This window comes from Uranotaenia lowii, chromosome 2 (genome assembly GCF_029784155.1).
Source record: "Uranotaenia lowii strain MFRU-FL chromosome 2, ASM2978415v1, whole genome shotgun sequence".
NCBI classification, from domain to species: domain Eukaryota; kingdom Metazoa; phylum Arthropoda; class Insecta; order Diptera; family Culicidae; genus Uranotaenia; species Uranotaenia lowii.
The window spans coordinates 354,452,061-354,469,696 of NC_073692.1; the positions used below are offsets into that span (position 1 = coordinate 354,452,061).

Sequence of the window (17,636 nt, forward strand, 5' to 3'; positions counted from 1 at the left end):
ACAATTTGTATTTTTTTAGTTTGATTTAAGAATGAAAATGGGAATAAACCCGGGCAAAATCCGGGCATTTCCAATGAAATCCGGGCAACCGGGCCGGACCGGGCTTTTTCCAAATTTTATTTTAAATATCCGGGCAAACCCGGTTAAAACCGGGCAATCTGGCACCCTTAAACTAAATCTTTGTTTGAATGTGTAATCTGCGCCTTCATCTAATTTTATTGTTTAAAAAAATAAAGCAAATTTGAACAATAGGGGCGAATTGGGATACTTGATCAGTTTCATATCTTTTTGGGAAAATTTAGCAACTCGTCCTCTTTTGCATTTTCTGACAGTGTGTAATTTCAAGTTTATATTCTCCAAAAGTTAGAACAATACATGAACTCGTAGATGAACTAGAAGCATTTTCGTGAATCTTAAAAAAAAGTGATGTTTTTAAAGTTACAGGAAACTTGAACCTTTACTAAAGGAGACTTGATCCTTAATTAAGGGTGCCCTGACCCTAGGCAAAAATCTAGTTAAATCCGATGATAATAGGTCCGTTGACTTTTTTGCCAAATTAGTTCTCATTTCACAATTTGTAAGTATCAGACAAAGAGAATTCTAAAAGTTCGTCTACTACCCTAAAGTCATTGCATACTTCAAGGCACAATTTTCTAGTTTTAAGAAAAATACAGTATTTTTAGTCCTTTTAATCAGATAATTACTGATAACCGGTGATCACGATCCACAAGAAAAATATATCTTTTAAGCCTCAAGGGATCAATCATACCCATAACATACATCTGGGAAAACTTCTTCTTAAAAATTGAGAGTTCTCTATTGCTTTGAAAATATGGCATTTTGAAGTTCATATTATATTCTAACGATTGACATATTGGAATAAATATTTTAATAAATTTTTATTATAATTTTTTAATGTGAGAAACTAAAGTAATAGAAAAGCTCTTAAATTTACATTTTCATAATTTTTAAAAACAAAGTTCAATAACTCGAAAAATATTTTTTTTTTAATTTGTTGAGGTAACAGCATTGCTGTTTTGTTCTATTTAGCACATTTTTCTAGAACATTTGATATTTGAGGCACTTGGGATCAGAGGGGTGCAAGTATTTTTTTATCAAATCTTAGACAAACGGTTTTTTGGAAATTTAAAGTATAAATCAACATTCTGAAGAAGACACAAGTCAAAAAAAATAATATTTTAATATTTTTCAGCTGTTTATAAAATAACGTGTTAATGAAAATCCTCTGCGAATCTGCGAAATCTGACACCAAAGAATCAAACTTTTAGGGTAAATTAATTAGATCGTAATCATTTTTGTCAGTTGAAAACAAAACATGGAATCAGCTCCGACTTTTTAGGATTTTCTACTGGTTCTGACCAGGATAATCCGAAGTCCCCAGATAAAGAAGTGATGAAAATAGATTCTAGGCAGAAACGAAACGTACTTAACAATAATTTTTTGCCAAATATATCTAAGAAAAATCCTTCGGATGAAAGCCCAGATGATTCAGATTTTACGACATGCTCTGATCATGATGTCACATAAAGCTTAGTTCTTTTAGAAATGGGACAGTTGGGAATGCGTGTATCTCAGAAACCATTCGTTTGATCTAAATACTTTCTATGAAGGAAATAAAGGTAATCTTACGATAATTTATGAAAAAATTTGAAAAAAAAAATTTCTCGTTTTTTGTAAGAAAAAAATCTACTTTATTCTTGGTACCTCCCATCGGCCAGCGCGCACTTTTTTCAGTCATGATATTGATCAGTTTTTCAAACTTATACTTCGCCTTATCTATATTTTAAGGTGGCTACCTCCTCCTCCTTCAATTTCTGATACTCTTCGGTCCGATACTTCTCTTTTAAAAGAAACTGAGGGCAATTTAGTGGAAACAGCTGTTTCGAAATTAACAAACTTGATTATTTTTGAGCCCTTTAATGCGTTTTTAATGGAATTTCTGATGGCAAAATCTGACAATAACGAAGTAAAACCATCATGAGATTGAACTTAAAGTATAATCTGTTAGTATAGATCGTAGGTTGCGAACGGTACATATAAGATTACTCTTTTTAGGCTTTTAAAAACAGCGAAAACTGAGATTTTTGTTTTGAAAATTGTTGTTTTTTCCGCAGGAGCAGTGTTTTAGCAAATCATTATATTTTATAAAAAAACAACCAGCAAATACATACTTTTATATGCTAGGGACCTTGCCACGAGCAGACATTGGAATTGGATTCAAACGCTGGAATTTGTTTAAAATAGGGTATTTCATAAGTTTTGTCGTTATCAGAAAAGCATCTGTCCCATAGCCTCGGTACTGGCTATACAGCTTACGAGCTCTGGAACTAGCAAAAATGGCTCATTACTAGGTAACACTTTCAGCTTATCGGAGAAAAAATTGTTGGACATTTCAGCGATCTACACTTAGTTGTTCGCTTACTTAAAAATAAAAATTCTGGTATGAGACATGACTCCCTTGATGACCCTTAACCGTAGTTGCCGATCATGTGCTTCACTCCAATGCATGATTTAAACTTTGGAGACATTTTTGACAATGTATGCATACTTTTCCACCACTCACACACAGTTATTCTTTGAATAATCAACGGTTTTGTCAGCTATCAATTGAAAAATGATGGATTTTAAAGGATATTGTGCAAAGTATTTTTTTTTCTTTTTCTCTTGCATCGTAAATACAGTCCCCCCACAATCATTAGTCACTTAACGTATCATTCCACTACAAAATATTCGTTTATTCGGGTGTTAGTAGACCAAACATCAAGCTTTGCATGGATTTCAGTCATTAAATATCCCCTCTTTGATTTCAAATATGATTTTGTTTTCAATTTTGTTGAAAAATAGCAAAATTTACCGAAACAACCAACGTTTTTCAAAACCACAATCATGGGTCAAAATTGTAACCCGTAACAATTCTTAGTCAAATTGCTCACAATTATTAGTCACATAGAAGTCCATGGCAACACCCGAATATCAACATGGAAATCATCAATATTCTGGCAAACGTTCAGGGGCATTCATTCCTAGTATACATTCAAGGCGCATTTGAGTTGAGCTATAGCAACCAAGAAGTGTTTTGTTTTGCTTGAAAAAAAAGTGACCCATAATTGTGTGGAATTGGGTGGGTGCTGTAACAATTATGGGTCACATTTGTTTCGCTAAATATGATTGAAATTTTGCATTTTATTAGCTCAGTTTCATTTTAAAAATGTAAACTCGTCCTTTGTGCTTATATGAGACCAATCTATTTTGTTGGAATCTTTGAAATACTCGCATAAGGGGCTTAACGGTTTAAGATGTCAACCTTATAACATTGAAATTGTATGCGATAGTTCAAAGCATAATAGTTAACGTATGATAAAAACTATTCAAATAGCTGTTTTCAATGAATTTTGATGATGTTATCGATAATCTAAAATAAACAATATGATTACATTTCATTCAGTTCAGCAGGTATCAGCAATTCAAATGTTTGGTGACTAATAATTGTGTGTGACCCATGATTGTGGGGGGACTGTATCTCTGAAACGTGTAAATTGAAAATGTTGAAAAAATAGGTCAGATAGTACTTTTAACAGGCAACAAAATGCTGTCAAAATTTTGAATGTACGATTACTAGTTAACGAGTTATTAGCGAATGAAAGTGTCCCATTTCTAAAAGAACTAAGCTTTACTATCCTACGGAACAAACTGAAACTTCGGAAAGTTCAGATGAGTTGTCGTCGATAGGAAAAATAACATTAAGTCTTTTAAGGAATAATTACATAACATTTTAGGAAAGGGGCCTGGTAGAATTCGACCAAAAATAAAGAAAAATTAAACTTCCACGGTTCTTCTGCAGAATCAGAAGTTTCTGCTGCTGAAGTTGCTAACGAGAATGAATGAGTCCACTTCTGGAGAGTCAACTGAGCATTCAGCAAGACCCCGAAAAAGCTAACGTAATAAGGCAGTCTGGAAACTCAACTTGCGCAACTCAACTTGGGAAGCGGAAAAAGCGACCAGCTCAACAGTTGATTCCAATGAATGAACACATATGCAGTAGGGCGTCCCGAAATTGCAAAATATCTGAGAATCTGGGGGCTCATCCTTCAAATGGAAGATTTGGATATGAAAAAAAAAACTTTTGTATGGGGCCGACTAAATCACGTTTAGAGCTTCCGTAAACGCGATCTTTGAAAAAAGTGCACTTTCAAAAGATTTGATTTGAATTTATTTAATTCTGGGGCCAAAAATTTTCATGAAACATGGGTATAAATTTTATATTTTTTATGTGCCAAAATCGAACGGAAAACATTACAAAAGAATAAAAATGACAAAAAACAACAAAAAAATAATAAAAATCAACAAAAAAAATAATAAAAATCAACAAAAACATTAAATATGACAACAAATAACAAGCTTTATAAACAAAACAAGAATAGTGAAAATGCATCAAAAACGTGATAAAAAAAAATAAAAAAAATTACTAAAGTGGTCGGAAATTGACTAAAAATAACCTTAATAACAATGATAATAGTAATTTTGCAAAAATAAGAGAAACAAAATTAAAAACATAATTCATTCGATTTTGGCAACATTCGATTTTGGCAACACAAAATGTTCGAGCATGTTGCCAAAAACGAATAGGGCCTGTATATGAAATTTCATAGGAGTTTCGTTTCAACCGAAGGAAAAATAAAATAAAATTTCTTTAACTTCAAAGTCAAAATTACTCGCAGTCTTCGGAAAAGTTGATTATTGCGCAAAAACTTTAATTTTTAAAATCATGTTTTATCCTACAGTTGCTATTTATCTTAGATATTGCGAAACTCCTTGTGAAAAGCTGGACGTTTCACGGTTAAACATATCACGTTTTCGCCTAACAGTCTGCCAATTGTATATTTAAAAAAAATAATAAGTATGGAAATGGAATAAAAGATTGATTTAAGTTTCAAACTCAACAACTTAGGCAAATGTAATTTTTATCAAAATCATTTGACTAGCTGATTAACATGAATGAACATTTCTATAGAAATCGGAATTTTTGTTTCAAGTTTCTTAAACTGTTCTTGCGTTTTTTATACGAAAACTTTTGAAATCCGCAACATTTAAGCTCAATTTCGCGAGAACTACTATGAAGAATTTTTGCAAAAGGCTTCGATAAGTATCTCAATTATTAAAGTTTGCATATAACAAATCCAAAAAGGTGTATTTTTGAACAACTGCCGAATCACATTTTTGAAAAACGCTATATTTCGTCAGTTGAACGTGTGAAAGTTGGTCAATCTTTGATAGGAAATATGAATAAAAGGCATGAAATAAAAAAATAAATATCGCGTTTAAAGGTTGAAGTGACAGTGAGCATGTAGCGAATTCAAAAGAATTATGAACGGTACTGTGTATCAGCTCCATAACAATGTACAACAGAAACCAAAAAATGCACTAAGCTCGATCATTTTATGTTAGCGTGATGTTCCCTGATTTTTATTTTCAAGCTCCCTGATTTTTTGAAAAAAATATTGGCAACCCTGGATGCAAGTGTCATACTTGGGATCAGAAGGGTGCAAGTGAAAAGTTTCAAAAAATTAGTTCGCCGTTTTAACATAAATATCGCAAAGACTTTGGTTTTTTCTTTCAGAATCATTCATTTTAGACCTCTTCACACACTCCATCGGAAATCGAGTAGAAAAGTTATTCGATAATTTTGAATTAGAATAAAACCGATTTCGAGAAAAAGGGCCTCAACGTTTTCTCGAAATCATCATTTCGGCACTTGCATCCTTCTGATCCTAATAATCCTAATCCTAATAATAAATAAAAAAAATCTTGTCGGTCAAACTGATTAGGGATATTTTACTATTATTTAATTCGTGATTTATTGTATATGTTTCGTTATTAGAAACAATGGTTATTTTGGTTTATTTGATCTAAGAGAAATCCGAAACCAGTTGATAATTAAACATTCACAAATGCCAATTGGTAACGGTATAAATACTGCTATTGGAATCATTAGAAAACAAACAAAAAAATATCTTATTTGCTTATCTAGCAATCATAAGTAGGGAGAAATTCATAAATCCCCGATCAGAAGGGAAAAACAAAATTATATCAAAATGAGATATTTTGATACCTATTTTTTTCTATCTAAATGAGTTATAATTCAGTACTCGTAGGGTGTTAAAATATCTCAAATTATATCAAAAAATCTATACGATCATAGCTAAATTATATCAGTTTTTGATATGCTCCTATCAAGATTATATCTGGTTCAGATAGCATAGTTTGATATTGGACAGAACAAATTATATCAAAATTATAACTTATCAAGATATGAGTGCTTCGAGAAAATTTTCTAGTGGAAGGTCAATAAACCACATTATTTGATAAAACCATGCCCCATTTATGGTTTCCCAAAAATTTGATTCAACTTTATGAATCTGTTGAGCGAAACTCGTAAATGTAAGGTTTGAGCCGTTGACTTAGATGTCCGTGTTTTAGAAAAAGTTGTACGTATATCAAAATAAGATATAATCATTTTATTTTAGGACAATCCGAAAAAAATCTTGATCATTGAATATGAGCTCAACCCCATTCAAGTCTGTCAATCAGAATAAGATATAATTCAAATTGGCGAAACTTAAAATCGAAAATTTGGAGTACTTAATTATAACTGAATCAGATGTAAATATCTTGGTGAGATACGTTTGAGTTATTGTTTTGATATGCTCTCCTGATCGGGTCGCCACGAACTGTTGAGCTTTCGCGTACGCAGTGACAGCACATGCTTTGTAATTTAAACGTCAACGTTCAATTATTTTACAATTTGTAAAAATGTTACTTGAATACACGATGGTATATATTTCACATTCAAGGAAAGGTAGTACAGCGAATTTCATTTAAGTAATAAAAAAATAGAGTTAGCAATATCTAAGCTAAAGGAGTAAAAAAATAATTTTAAAAACAAAAAAATTGAAAATTACTATTAAATCTGAATAAATCTATTTGATCAGTTTTCTCATCGAACCAAAAATGGAACAATAATACATTCCTGTTTTGAAACCGAGCTCGATAAATATTAACAATCCGCTTTAATGCGAAACGAACGACACTTTAATAGCGCAGATTCGCCGATCGTCATCACTTTCGTTCGAGGGCGGCAACGGCCAACGACAGTAAGTGAACAGATTATAATAGCCAATGAAGTCAAAAATAAATCTGCGACCACCGCGATTCTATGAATGAGTAAATCGGTAGTGGATAACGGTAACCGTATCCTCTTTTTTACACCAAACACACCCACACTTACCGTTATTATTTTCCACCGTTTGCTGTTTCTGTTGCTCTTGTAGTTGCCGTTGTTGTTGTTGCTGTTGCAACAGTTGTTGCTGCCTTTGCTGTTGTTGTTGCTGCTGCTGTTGCTGTTGATGCTGTAGCTGCTGCAATTGTTGCTGCCTCAGGAGTAACTGTTGTTGCTGCTGCGGGGACATGGCCGTTCTCTGGTTTGGACTAGTGACCTTGTGACCCATCTGCTGCCCTCCGGATGCTGCTCCTTGTGGCATTTCTGTTGGAAAAATAGAGAGTTTAAACACCGGCATAACTTATTTTCAATTCGTGGTACACCTACCATTGTTTTGCGGTGTGTTTTGCCTTTGAAGGAATGCATGGCAGAAGAACATTTCAAAGTTCATCCTTTCCTTGGCATTTCTTCGAAGGAGTCCCATCAGTAGTTCTGTCAGCTCTTTGGAGGTGCCCGGTGGGATTCTATATGAAAAATTAAGACAAAAATAAAAACTGTAGAAATGCTTCACAACAAAATAAATAAAAACATACTTAGGGGCTAAGTTAGCATTCTTCTCGTAAAACATCTTCAGTTCCTGTGGGGTTTGAGCCTGGAACGGAGCTTTTCCGGTTAGACACTGGAATACGATTGTTCCCAAGGACCACAGATCTGCCTTGGCGTCGTACTGTAACGACATGATGACTTCGGGGGCCTGTTTCGGAAGGAAGACAGAAGAAAAACAAAAATTAATTTTCCATTTTTTTTATCTCTACCACTAAGAAAATCCCTACCATATACATTGGGGAACCGCACAGGGTAGCCGCCATGTTTCCGTCCTGGAGAAACCGTGCGAAACCGAAATCGGCTGCAAAATAAAGAAAGAAAAGAAAAAGGAATTCAATAAATTTTTAATCCAAATGGCCCAGCTATTTTTTGCTGGTTTAGTACAACTAGGTACTTTAGGAACGGATTACAAACCTATTTTGAGTGTGATTTTGGATGGTGCTGGAAGATGCTTGCCGCAGCTGTGCGACAGCAAAATGTTCTGCGGCTTCAAATCCCGATGGACGACGCCAACCTCGTACAGGGCTTTCATGGCACTGGCTGTAGTGGGAAAAAAAGAAGACGTTATTCTAACTGAATCTAGCGGTATTTTTCTAGACTGTTATTAATAACAATGAGGTATGTATCCAAGTTTTTTAATAAAGTTTAACATTATTTAAGTTTAAAGTCAAATTAAAAGGTATGTTAGTTTTTCCCGGATTTTCCGTTTTTTTTCCGGTTAAAATGATGATTTTCACGGTTTGATTATACTGGATTATTAATTGAAAATCATGTTGAATAAAGAAATTTCAAAGTAAAGACCCAAAATATTAATAATTCTTTCCCAAAACTTGTTAACTGGAAGCAAAGCCGTGCGAACGGGGGGAGGGGTTTTAGGGGTTTAACCCCTCCCCCCCCCCCCATGAAGATTTTTCCAAGTTAAATTTTCAGTACAAGAAATGAATTTAACGGAAATCACTTGATCCCAAAAGGTGTTTAAAAATGAGTGTTGATAAAAATGTCAGAAATTTGGCTCCTCAATAATTCTCTAGGCCAAAGACATTTCGTTTTACGGATCTATATGACGTTCACAAGTTGAAACTAATCAAATGTAGACGTATATTTCGACTTGCAATTCAGTTAATACCTTTTGTATTGAAACTCAAATCTTTAAACACAAAAACTCTAAATAACTCGAGTTAAAAATGGGTTTTTACCAAGAAGTGTAACTAAACAAGTTTAACATTTGAAACCAACCATTTGAACTTCAAAATTCATTCATAGAATACTAATTTTACACATCACAAATTGGTAGCCATGTGAAAGGTGTTGAACACGCACGATAGTCAAAATCCTAGTATCGATGACTTCAAAGCTAACCACTTTAATTGTTAAAAAAGGTAAATGTCATAAATCGGGAGAATAGTTCTCTCTATAATCACATAACGAATAGTGGGAAAACTTGGACCTAGAATCCAAAAAAAATTTAAGCCGCTTATTTAGAGGCCTGAAATAGTAGGATCTGAGAAAGGTGAGATAAAAGTACGAGTTGGGTAAAAGTACGTTTCGAGATTATCACAAACTGAGAACAGCAAAATTAAAAACTCTGGCTTGGATTGTTAACGATTTAGAAATTCTACATCAAGTTTTTTTTTTACGTGTAGAAGTTGAAATTACTCCGAAAAATGAGGTAAAGTAGCTTTTTTGCATTAATGATGTAATATAATAACGGAAAACATGTTTGAGCAATCAAAAATCTGGCTTTCAATAAAAGTGTTAATGTGTTTATTTAGTTGTTTTTAAGCACTTTTAAATGCCGAAGAAAGAACTTCATTAAAGTGTCACTGCCTTGCACAATAAACTGTGAATCACAAGAAACCTTTAAGGGGTAAAAGTACGAACTGCAAATGGGGCGAATGTACGAATGATATACAGGATCCACTGAAGTAAATTTGAAGGGAAAAATGATTGACTTTTTTTTTCAAATGCACTGAAAACATCACCGCATATTTTTGTTTCTACAGACCTGCTCGCACGAAAAATTGCTCTAATACGATGAGAACTGAATTTCTTAAACCTGTTGAAAATGAACAACTAGTGAAGAACTCCGAATTCGTGCAGGTTGTTTGCGCATTAGAGTGCCCCAAATGAAATTGCTGCTAGCCTAGTACAAGATCTCATGCCAAATTTAGGCCAGATCGGATCACGGGAAGAGGTCGCTCAACGAGCCTGAAGTTTGTATGGTATCTTGAGACATTTTGTTCGGGAGAAACATGAAAACCCAGTTTTTCATCAATAACTTAGGTTCTCGTCGGCCGATTTTTTAAAAAATAGTTTTTCTTTAAGCCTAAATTATGACAAATATTTCATCCGAAGACTGCATATCGATAAGAGTTAAGATAAAAAAGTTATTAGGCTTCAAAAATGGGCTAACTTTTTTAAAGATGGTATTCATCACTGACTGTTAATGAGGCGTCAATATGTTCGACCGCCCCGACTCATAAACAGTGATGAATACCAAAAAGAAATCGGCCGACGGGAACCTAAGTTATTGATGAAAAACTGGGTTTTCATGTTTCTCCCGAATAAAATGTCTCAAAATCCCATACGAACTTCAGGCTCGTTGAGCGACCCCTTCCTGTGATCCGATCTGGCCCAAATTTGGCATGAGATCTTGTACTAGGCCTAGGACCACTTTTAGCCTGCAGCGCATAACATTTCACAGGTTTTTAATTTCCCATACAAATTTGGGGCAGTCTATTGCCCATGTATAGAATTTGTATCAGAAGCGAACACAGAAGCTGCTTCTGTAAGCAAAGATTGATATAAAATAAATGGGGTTTCGAAGTTCGAATTCAGCTAGAAATAATAATAATACCAAAACTGCACAAAAAATAAGAAAATTAATTTTTAAAACCATTTTCTTACTCTTGGCCTTCACAAAAGTTCAAAACCAAAAAAAAATCAGAATCAAAGTTTCAAATCAATGCTATTTTGGAGCAGTCTAGTTTACAAATTTGAAATGAATATTTCCAAAACACCAGCAAACGAGTTCGGTTTAAAATTTAGAATAAAACCAGAATGCAAAGCTTCGGCCATAAGAATGAATGCATATAAAAAGAACACATAAAATTTAACACCAGATTTAAAAAACAAATAGATTCGAATCTATATCAGATCATGTCAGAAATAAACCATGATTAATAATTATTTAGCAAAATTTTAATAACACAAGGCAACAAAATTCACGTTTTTTCTAGGTGCACAGAATTAAAGAGCTTATTTTGACTAATTTTGGAGCGCTGAGTTTCTTTCTATGAGCTCCTGCTTTCAAAAGATATGAAAATAGGAAAAATTCATTCAATTAGTACACTTTTTGGCAAAACTGTAGAACGTTAGAAAAATTATGAGAATATTAATTTAAAAAAAAGTCATTGAGGTTTTCTTGATGTAAATTCTTCTCAAATCTGTCAAAAACAGAAATGTTTCCTAAAGCATCAGTCAAATAGTTTTGCATTCTGCAACAAAGTTGTTAAAAAAGTAAAAAAAAAAATCATTTAAAATACTCAAACACTTTCCAGAATGATGTCATAAATAGTTGTAATTTATATTTAAAAAAAAATGGAGATTTAATATTTTTAAAAGCATTGTATCTCTTAAATAGGAATATATAGGCAAAATATGAATCCTTGATTCAACGAAGGATTATAAATTGATTCAAAGCTTTTAGTTTTCATGACGGTTCATTAGTTTACCAGACACTTTGATCAATTTTACTCAAAACAATCAATATTAAAATCTCTAATCATCTTAATTTACATTTTTTCCCACATTAACAAATAAAAGGTTTGTTTGTTTGTTTATTCAATCAACGGACCAAGTATAGGTCCAAATGACGACTTAAAGTTAAAGTTACATAAAATTTACATCTAATTAATGATTTCTTGATAATCTTAAAACACTTCTTCGAAAAACATTCCGCGAATCGTCGAAGTCGAAGAGTTCGGAAAAGCGGTTGAACGTTTTCATCACACCGATGAATGCACTATTGGCTCCATAGTTGTTCAATCGAATGGGAACATACAGTTGAAGGTCCTGGTTTCTCAGTCCATGAGGTCTCACACTAAGAGGAATAGCTTCTAGTAGCGTAGGACAATCGATACGCGATGTCAGTAGATCGGCGACAAAAGAAGCTCGTGTTGCATTTCTTCGGGCTTGAAGAGTATCTATGTCTATAAGACGACATCGATGTTCGTAGCTTGGCATGTGGAATGGGTCTTGCCAGTTAAGGTGTCTGAGGGCATAACGCAAAAAGCGCCTCTGGATGGCCTCGAGCCGCTCATTACCGTTCTGGTAGTAAGGACACCAGACAGCTGAGGCGTATTCGAGGATGGATCGAACTATTCTGCAATACAGGCTCTTCAGGCAATACACGTCCTTGAATTCCTTGGCCACTCGGAATAAAAATCCGAGGCTTCTAGAAGCTTTATCGACGACGTAGTTCGTATGTGTTTTGAATTCCAGCTTACGGTCGAGTATTACGCCCAAATCATTGATGTGGTCCACCCGCGCAATGGACTCATCTCCTAAGAAGTACTCCGCGCAAAAAGGCTGCCGTCTTCGTGAGAAACTGATGACTGCACATTTACTGCGATTCAAAGGCAGGCAGTTGATGTCGCACCATTTTGCGAAAAGATTAAACTGGTTTTGCAGAAAATCAATGTCGTCCTGACCGTTTATGGCGTAAAACAGTTTAAGATCGTCAGCATAACAAAGTTTCGGGTCGTTAAGGAGTGTGAGCACATCGTTAAAATAGATTAAGGAGATAATCGGTCCTAAGTGACTACCTTGGGGCACACCAGAGGAAGCAGAGAACTGGCTGGAGAGAGTGTCTCCAGTGCGAACTGTCAATTTACGTCCAGTTAAGTAACCAGCCAAGTAAAGGTCCGCAAAATCCTAAGCGCCCAAGCTTACCAATGGTGATATCGTGGTTCACCTTATCAAACGCTGCTGACAAATCGGTATAAATGGCGTCAGTTTGAGACTTAGCAGCAAAACTTTCGTGTACATAGGAGGTGAGTGTCAACAGGTTAGTTGTCGTAGAGCGTTTGGGCATAAAACCGTGCTGATCGATTGAAAAATTTTGCTTACAGTACGAGAAAATCGGATCCATGACGCATAATTCGAATAGTTTGGAGATTGCACATAAAGCAGAAATTCCTCTATAGTTGTTGATATCTCTTCGGTCCCCTTTTTTGTGGACTGGAAACATGTTGGCTTCCTTCCACAGAGAAGGGTAGGTGGCTCTGTCAAGAGAGGCTTGGAAGATGAGTCTTACAGGTGTCAGTAAAACAGGAATAAATCGTTTTAAAAAGGTAGATGGTATGCCGTCCGGGCCAGTAGAGAGGGAATTTTTGAGCTTTGCCGCTGCTTTAGATATGACCGCATCCTCTACAACAATCGTGCTCATGCTGAAGCCGAGTGGCGAAACATTCCTAACAGCATTCTCCACGTGTTCTCGGGATGTTGAAGCAGTAGCAAAGGTACTCGAGAATTTTTGAGCAAAGAGAGCACAGATTCCGCCATCAGAGTTCGCAGTGTTGCCATCCAGAAACATTTGAGTTGGAATACCAGGTTCATTCCGCTGACTTTTGACATGCTTCCAGAACGATTTTGGGTTGGTCTTGAGGTTACGTTGTACTCGAAAAAGATAATTTTGGTAACAACGCTTACTAGCTTTTTTATAAGCGGAGTTCAGTCTTCGATATGCATCCTTAGTTTGGGAGGATTTGAGCTTATGGTAATTTCTAAGAGCACATCTCTTCGCCGTCTTCAGTCGACGCAGTTTCTTCGTAAACCAAGGAGTCCGCAAATTCCCGGAAGTCGTTCGCTTTGGCACGTGGCGGTCGAAAACGTAATTTAAGATATGCGAATATATGGTTTATTACAAAATTCCGCTATCATATGTAATATGAATTTAAAAAAAAGTTATTCGGGATTTGAAATATGAACTCTCGATTAGAAAAATAAATTCCATTTTGAATTTCACGGAATTTTTCAAAACACATAATAAATTGATAAATATATTTAATATATTTAAAAATAAAGAAAAATTAAATACTTATTAAAAATCATCAAGCCCATGTTATATAGCAATTTTAAGCTCTGAATATTTTTTTTTGTAGTCAGTTGAAATATTAGGTCCTCTAAGGACAAAAGGTAGAAACTATGTTATTATTATAAAAAAATATAGATTTTTATGCTAAAAAAGATTAAGTTTTCAGAACACAAACATTCAGAATTGATAAACAAAGACAAACACATCAAAAATACTTTTAAAAAATAAAATAGTTTGACTACAAAATTCGGTAATTTTAAAATTCAAAACAAAATATTAACATGAAAAAATAAGTTATTTTTTAAATTTTACAACGATTTTTTTCTAATTAAAACGTCGAACCATTTATAAAAAATATTTATGGGATTTAATTTATAACTCAAGGAAACAGCATTTTAGAGCCTAGTTTTTAATGATTGATTCGGTCATTTGTCAGATTTTGTCTAACAACTCCAGTTTTGTTGATATGGAGTTTATTAGTTTAAAAATAAAACAATTTTGATAAAAAAACTGATTCTTAATTTATTAATTATACTTTATTCAATTTAGGAATAATAACTTGATAATGTTGATGATAAATGATAAATTCTCGACTTTTTTTTCAAAATTTGGGAAGATTTTCCTGGTTTAACTGGAAAAAAAGTAAAAAAAGTTGAATTTTACCTAACAAACGATATTATTATGGCTTAAAAATACTATATAAAATTCAATTAGGTCTAAAACTTTTATGAACATTCTTTAAAGTTCTCGTAATTTACAGAATGGAGAGTTGAACAAAAAGAAAACCACTATCACTTTATTTGCAAATAACTTGCGGTTTTGGGGAAAGTTCATTATTAATTGAAAACGTATATTTTAAAATTTGTTGTAATGTTTGTTGTTTGTTGTCAAAAAAAGTCAGAAATTACTTAAATGATTTGAACTTATTTTAAGTTATTTTGAAAACAAAAGCTTATTGAAAAAAAAAATCAAATTAACCACGGCTTGCGTAAGTGTATTTATTAGTTTTCAACCTAAGGTCTTCAAATCAAACGTATTTTAACAAGGAAATCTAGTGATAAAAATACCGAAAGAAAAATCTGACGATTGGCATATCATTAGAAACTCAAAACATCAACCATTCTGTCATGGTTTTCAAGCTTCAAAAACGTTTTTCACAAAAAAAAAATCTTTAATAAAAGACTGCGAATTAGTCAATAACTCGCTAGGATTGTGATTGTAACAATTCGTAATGGTTGATAAGGGCATATTTTGTGAGATGAAATTATTGTCACGCCAATGGAAACTTCAATATTCACCTAATTCACGTATAGAGACGAAAAACAATCGTATAATTACCTAATTGAACCAGGAACAGTCGTATCGTATCCTCGCTCAGAGTGCCTTTGACCGCCAGATAGTCTGCCAAATCGCCACCATTGCAGTACTGAAAAGGGGAAAGAAAAATGAAAGAAAGAATTTAATTAGCTGAACGACACCGACTTAATTTAAAATAGGATTATGGAGATTAAGTTGTCCGACCTGAGGTATTAATCAGATAAAAAGTAACAGTGTGTCGAAAGGGATAAAGGAACGATGTTCAAACTACTACTGTACTGTAAATATTTAGATTTTTTCAGAAGAAATGTCTTGAAGGTTTCTATACCCACCACAGTTTGTACAGAACAAGGGAATCTATAAACGAATCCCTGGCCCAAATCTTCGGATTATTTGATGTCAAGCGAACTGGGAACGATCCAGCTTCGGCCGTCCCCATCGGCATTGTTCGGACGAATTTGTTCTTCTTGTGAATTCACAAATCTCTTTATCCGGTCCGACAACAAAAGCGAAGTACAATCGCTCACATTAGCACCAGAAAATTAAGCAGCATCACCATCATCACCGGCAGCATCCAGCCTGGGGAAACATTCAAAGAATGGAAAACGGGCGTCGTCGTCGGCAAACTCGAAAGCAAATCAAAACAAAGTACCTCAACCCGGAATGAAATGAGTTGAGAATATGTAATAGAGAGAATAGTAGAGAAAAATAACAGCGCCATTCCGTTTGAAACTAGAACACGCATTTCCCTGCAGTTCTTCGAGGAGAACGGACATCTGGATCGTTTGATTTGAAATAACTTTCAAAACAGTCTTCCCTCGAGAATAGGTAAGATTGAGGAATCTTTTCGGATGACTTTTCTCTCAACTTGAGGACTGCTCACTCTAAAGTCATTTTTCGAAGGGGACTATTCAACCGATTCACGAAAAAAGACAAAGCCATCGGTCGAGCCAATGGTTCTGGTTCCGGGAAAAAGTTTTTACGAGCCATTAAGGGGCAATAAAGTTTTCAGCGTTACCATTTGCTGACGCGATTGAATAGAGCCTGAGAGCGGGAAAACGAAAATCGACTACCGGGATACAGATGATGGCACGCTGTATTTAAATTGAAATCAATGCCAAGTTCAGAGATTTCGTTTAAGTTTTACCAATTTGTTAAGGAAGGGAAATCTTTGTAATGTGTTTTTTTTGGAGTTTCAGCGATGTATCTATAATTTACTTCAAAAACCCATATTCCAAATTTTAAATATAAATTCTCTAACAAGAACTGCCTTTATTTGACTAAAAATAAAATTGAACTAATAACCGAAAAATTTGTCCCGCAATTTACCCATTTTTTCTACCAGCCTGTGCATTCTTTCACCCACGAAGCTCAACAAATGGCGGATTGATTTCAACGACACACACGCACTTCAGCCACGATCATAAAGGTATCATAATCTGACCCGGGAAAGCCATTAACCGAACCAATCCGATCTGTGAGTCGCATCCCACCCTCGTCCATGCACCCGCAACCAATTCGTGAATGTTCTAATTAAATAAACATCTGTTACCTTTCCGTCTAGGCAGGACCGGGACTGATTGACGTCCGGTTGCAGTCTTCTGGTTTAGGTCGACGGCAGTGTTTTGGAAATGAAAACAAAAACATCAACTCGTGCTAGCGAAACTTTTCCGGCGTTAGGGTGATTCGGAATCAGCTGTACAGCGTCAACAGAATAGAAAAGAATGATGAATTGAAGAAAATAGTATAGGTAATTTGTTGTAAAAAAAAACATAACATGACTCAAACATATCCATTAACCTATCCTAACCTAGGTTAGGTTGATTGATAAGATTGAGACATTAATTTCTCGATGTTTATCTTCGAAAAACAATTCAAAGGATCAATGCTGGTGGAAAATAATAAATTTGCGTTTACGAAACGCAAAACGCTGGAATTTCTTTTCAGTGGGTACGTTTGTACATGAAAGAAAAACTTTAATTTGTAAGATAGGGAATGTGAGATCCATAGTATTCTCGGTCAACTGCGGCGTACCACAAGGGAGCCACGTGAGACTCCTTCTTTTCGTCACTGTTATGGCAAAAGTTTCCCGGAATGCTGCTGACGTGTTTGTGTGGCTATACGCAGATAATCTGAAAATTTTCCTTTTTTTCGACAACCAAAGGATTGCCGCCGCCCGTGGCGTAGTGGACAGCCTTCAAGTCTTCTAAGCCAGGGGGTGTTAGATCGAATCCCGGTCACGGCATACATAGTACACTTTCGGTGGGTTGGTGGTTTTAGCATTTGTAAGATGCTGTGTTTGTGTTCGTTTGACTCTGCAAAGTGTGCTTCGTTGGTTTTTAAAGTATTGCAATATTGTCCACAAATATTGTCATGAGA

The 17,636-nt window shown here is 34.7% G+C and overlaps 1 protein-coding gene across 1 annotated transcript in view; it reads right to left on the reverse strand.

Annotated features, from left to right (window-relative positions):
- LOC129744186 (serine/threonine-protein kinase ULK2) overlaps nucleotides 1–17,636 on the reverse strand; it is a 167,886-nt gene that overhangs the window by 15,054 nt on the left and 135,196 nt on the right. Inside the window, exons 3-8 of the mRNA XM_055736597.1 lie at nucleotides 15,279–15,366; nucleotides 8,258–8,383; nucleotides 8,071–8,144; nucleotides 7,831–7,991; nucleotides 7,625–7,761; nucleotides 7,307–7,561 (exon numbers count right to left, since the gene is read on the reverse strand). Coding sequence (XP_055592572.1) covers nucleotides 7,307–7,561; nucleotides 7,625–7,761; nucleotides 7,831–7,991; nucleotides 8,071–8,144; nucleotides 8,258–8,383; nucleotides 15,279–15,366 — 841 coding nt within the window. The remainder of the gene's footprint in view (nucleotides 1–7,306; nucleotides 7,562–7,624; nucleotides 7,762–7,830; nucleotides 7,992–8,070; nucleotides 8,145–8,257; nucleotides 8,384–15,278; nucleotides 15,367–17,636) is intronic.